Here is a 4,394-nt window from a genome sequence, read left to right as displayed (position 1 = left end):
GCAATAAAATCCCGAAAGCGGCTGGATAGGGGGGGGGGGGGGGGGGGAGAGGGTGATGGTGAAGAGGGGTGGTTAAAAAAGAAAACAGGGATGTGACAAATAAAAGCAAATCTTTTAAGACGGACTGTGGAGCGGAAATGGCATGAAAGACTGCTGTCATAATAAGGCAATGGTGCCTTTATTCTGATAAAACTATGGCAATAAGCCTTCTGTCTCACGTGTATGTGTGTAAGGGGGTATAGAGGGGGTGGACATGATCATATCAACACCTTTCGCTACAATAAACCTAAATCTGATGCAGCAAACCTGTGGAAAACACCACCGTCGCGCATTCTTTAAAGCCCAGTGGGTGGATATTTTATAGGGTGAATCGATTATTCTAAGGTGTTCCCGGTATTTGGTCCACCCGCTTTTAGTGCACATTTCAAACGATAACCCGTTTCTAAACTTTCTATCATATGTTGGTGCATCCAAAAACGCCCCCCATCCCCACCACTGGATCCCTAACAGCCTTTTTGTCCGTTCCAAAACCCCCATAGATATGACAGGCCCGGACGGGAAGCGGGCGCGCACGGCGTACACCCGCTACCAGACGCTCGAGCTGGAGAAGGAGTTCCACTTCAACCGGTACCTCACAAGGCGGCGGCGCATCGAGATCGCCCACGCGCTCTGCCTCACGGAGCGCCAGATCAAGATCTGGTTCCAGAACCGGCGGATGAAGTGGAAGAAGGACAACAAGCTGAAGAGCATGAGCCTGGCCACCGCCGGCAGCGCCTTCCAACCCTAAGAAATGAAATTTCAAAAAAATGAAAAAGAAATCCATGCGTCCATCTCTTTGGAGAGGGTTTAACTACCATGTACAGGCTTCTTCCCAGGAGGGAAAATACAGACAAAACAGAAAGATAGAACATGGAGCAAAAGAAGACGGCGATGAAGAAACATATGTACAAATATAGATCTAGATTAAAAAAAGAAACACTTCCTTTCTATCAACGGAGTACTGTACAGCAACGCAGCACTTTTTATTTGTTCGGCATGTTGGTGTTTTAGGGCAACGTAAATAAAAACTGTGGTACTTGCTCTTGTAAAAAAAAAATCTAAAAAAAACCCCGTAGTGTTCCTGTATGTTGTTTTAAAAAATATATATGTCCGGAGCAGAGGAGTCGAGATAAGGGAAGGATGAATAATGCTACCTAACTATATACGTTTCTACTTACGTCCTACCTTGCAACATTGCTACCTGTTGTTTGATGTCTGAATATCGTTTTATGTGCCACGTGCGATGTTTTATATTTGACAAAGTGCTTTCTTGATGTTAACATGTGAGCTCGTATTGTAAGTTCAGCCAGTGTGTAGCCTTCACCCTTCCTCTATATGTCTGTCTCTCTGTTCCTCGCCATTCAAATCTGCTCCTGTTTCTTATTTGGGAAGCAGGTGTGTGTGTGTGTGTGTGTGTGTGTGTGTGTGTGTGTGTGTGTGTGTGTGTGTATGTGTAAACAAACAGCCCTGCTAACATCTCTGTATCATGTTGTGTAAAGCTATATTATTCAAAAAATAGTGTAAATGTATATTATTGTTATTATTGTTGTAATTATTGGATACATGTTTCAGAAAGGATGTACATAGATATATATTGTCATTTTCTAAAATGTGACCAATTGGCTGTTCCAGTTGCAATGTGTGTGAGTGAGTGAGTGTGTGTGCGTGCGTGCATGTGAGGGAAATGGCTACTGTCCTGTGAGGCATGTGAGCTTTCTGCCAATGAGCTTTTTGTATTTTGTTTGTAACTTGGAGTAAAAACAACAACAACAATAAAGTTGCCCATACTCGTCAATACCAGACGGACTCGATCAGCTGCTCGTCTGTAGCCAAACTGCACGCACAAATGGCTTCGTTTTTACACGAGCCAAAAGGGTTTAGGTTTAAGTATTTGGGTTCAGCTGGAGCAATGTGCTCGTCCCAAAAAAATTCATTTAGAAAAATCAATCAGGAGTATTTGTGCTAGTTTCCGTTATGTATTTATTGTGAATAATATATTTTATTAGTAAATCTGTGCCCGCTGCCAAACTCTCAGGTCGTTTTATTGCGTCTCGCTGAGAAATAGCCCAGGAAAGTGTGGATTTAGCCCTGAATGGGTCTGGACAAACCAAACCGAGTCCTATTCTTCTTCTGTACATCTAACATCTCATGCGCATTTCTGAGCCTGGTCTTGTGCAAAAGCTCAACTCTCAGTTTTCAATTTTACCAAATTATTCAAGCTAGAGGAGAAACCAAACTGCGTCGTGCGTAAAGACGCACCGCGCCAAACATTCGTCCGGAGGCCCCGCAAGCCTGTTTTTTCCAGGCCTGGTTTTAACCCTGAACGCCACATTTCCAAGGCAACAACCTCCTAGACATCAGCAGCATCACAGCGTCCTGCTCGACAATCACTAAACAAGCTGCATAAAATACACACGCATACACACAGAAAACACACAAGCCAATCTCCATCCCTGCTGAACAAGTCTGACAAGACAACAAACTGCCCGCGGTAGACAAATTGGTCACTTTTCTCGAAACAGCCTCCCTTTCCGTCCTATAACGGAGGTCACTCCCGGCCAAATTAGGTTACCGTCTCCGCCTTCCAACTGTAAACAACCAACTGAACTTTTAAACTCACCGACTGATGCCGCTTCAGCTTCCATGCGCATACACGGCTATTTCTGAGCTGATGGAGGGGAGGTGGCGTGGGGGGTACGAGATCCTGTCCTGTTCCTAGCCTCATCTGGACACAACCATCTCCTACCTCTTCTGTGTGTGTGTGTGTGTGTGTGTGTGTGTGTGTGTGTGTGTGTGTGTCTGTGTGTCTGTGTATGTGTGTTGAGATGTTTTTTTTTAAAGCTAACCTCTTTCTGCTTTGGGCCAAACTATAAAAAAGGACGGTAGCTCTGACATTTACATGTCAAACGGATGAGGGTTTTTATCTCCAAGTTGGATCGTAAAGATCAGGCCCGGCCTCAGACTGATACCTCTCACTGGCTCTCCCCTGGTCACGTGGGGTCCATAAAGTTAGTTTTATGGTTTTGGGGAGTTGACAATGTACTATATATTTCACATTCTAGAAAGCAAGTGACGGTTTAACGGCTTCGCGGGGATCCTAAAGGGGTCAGTAAAGTAGAGAGGGAGCGGGGGGGAGGGTTGTGTGTGTGAGAGGGAGAGAGAGAGGGAGAGAGAGCGGGCCACTATACCGGCCGCTGCTCCTGCTCCGGTTCACACGCCGAGCCCGACGAGCTCCGCTCGGCGCCCCACGTTCTGGAACGCTGTGAAAACCCCGGTGGAGAGAAAGAGCAGGGAAGCACAGTAAGTAGCGTTTGGCTGTCTGTAAGTGGGGGAGTGGGGAGGGGCGGGAGGTTGAAGAGGGGGAGAGAGAGAGAGAGAGAGAGCGAGAGAGCTGTGTAATTACCATGTCACTCACTCACTCTGGATTGCCGCGGTGTTGACGCGCTCGCTGAGTGCAACGGAGCTCCGGTGCGTTGTTTGTGTCTGGTCCGCGGATCGGACGGTCGGTCCGCGTCAGAGATAGTAAAATGCTGCCTGTGTGTGTGCGCGCGCGTGCATTTGGGGTGCACTTTTGTCTGTTGCCTCCAAATCACGCTTGGGTGCGTTTTGACGTGCGTAATGGTGGCGCACAGGAGACTGTGCGGTGCGGAGACTTTTACAAACATAAAATAAAAAGGGAAACAAGTTGGATCTGTTAGAATAACGTTAATACTGCTTACTAGCATCTTTCACCACGAGGCTATTCCCTCTTACATTCTAAAAATGGTTTGTTCAAGTGCTTTAACAATGACATTCTGACGAGCCGATCCAGAACGGCAGATGTTGTTGTCTACGTGATTTTTTAACGTCCGAATGATGGTTGTGTGTTCTCTCTCGCTCTCTTGCTGGATCATATGGACATATTGCAGTCATTTTGTGAAGTGGCTTTTATTGCGCCATTATTATTATTTTTTGTGGAGAGTAAGCGTTTCATATCACAGTACGTTTGTTTTGTCACTTTTTACGCACGGCCTTTGTGTGCGTAAAACTGGTTCCAATAAGGGATTTAGAGTTGGGAAAAATGCCCCTGTGTGTGCTAACATTAACCAAGAAGTGTATGGAAAAGGACACACACACACACACACACACACACACACACACACACACACACACACACACACACACACACACACACACACACATACACACACACACACACACATACACACACACACACACACACACACACACACACACACACACACACACACACACACACACACACACACACACACACACACACACACACACACACACACACACACACACACACACACACACACACACACACACACACACACACACACACACACACA

The 4,394-nt window shown here is 46.2% G+C and overlaps 1 protein-coding gene across 1 annotated transcript in view; it reads left to right on the top strand.

The window, feature by feature from the left end:
• The window catches only part of LOC116400008 (homeobox protein Hox-B5a-like), a 4,564-nt gene extending 1,822 nt beyond the window's left edge, over positions 1-2,742 (top strand). Inside the window, exon 2 of the mRNA XM_031877598.1 lies at positions 540-2,742. Within this exon, the coding sequence (XP_031733458.1) occupies positions 540-787 (248 nt within the window). The 3' untranslated portion in view covers positions 788-2,742. The remainder of the gene's footprint in view (positions 1-539) is intronic.
• The last annotated feature ends 1,652 nt before the right edge of the window (positions 2,743-4,394 follow it).

Source organism: Anarrhichthys ocellatus, unplaced genomic scaffold (assembly GCF_004355925.1).
Source record: "Anarrhichthys ocellatus isolate YVR2014 unplaced genomic scaffold, GSC_Weel_1.0 scaffold141, whole genome shotgun sequence".
In the NCBI taxonomy this organism is placed as follows: Eukaryota; Metazoa; Chordata; class Actinopteri; order Perciformes; family Anarhichadidae; genus Anarrhichthys; species Anarrhichthys ocellatus.
This window is presented reverse-complemented; position numbering and strand designations above follow the sequence as displayed.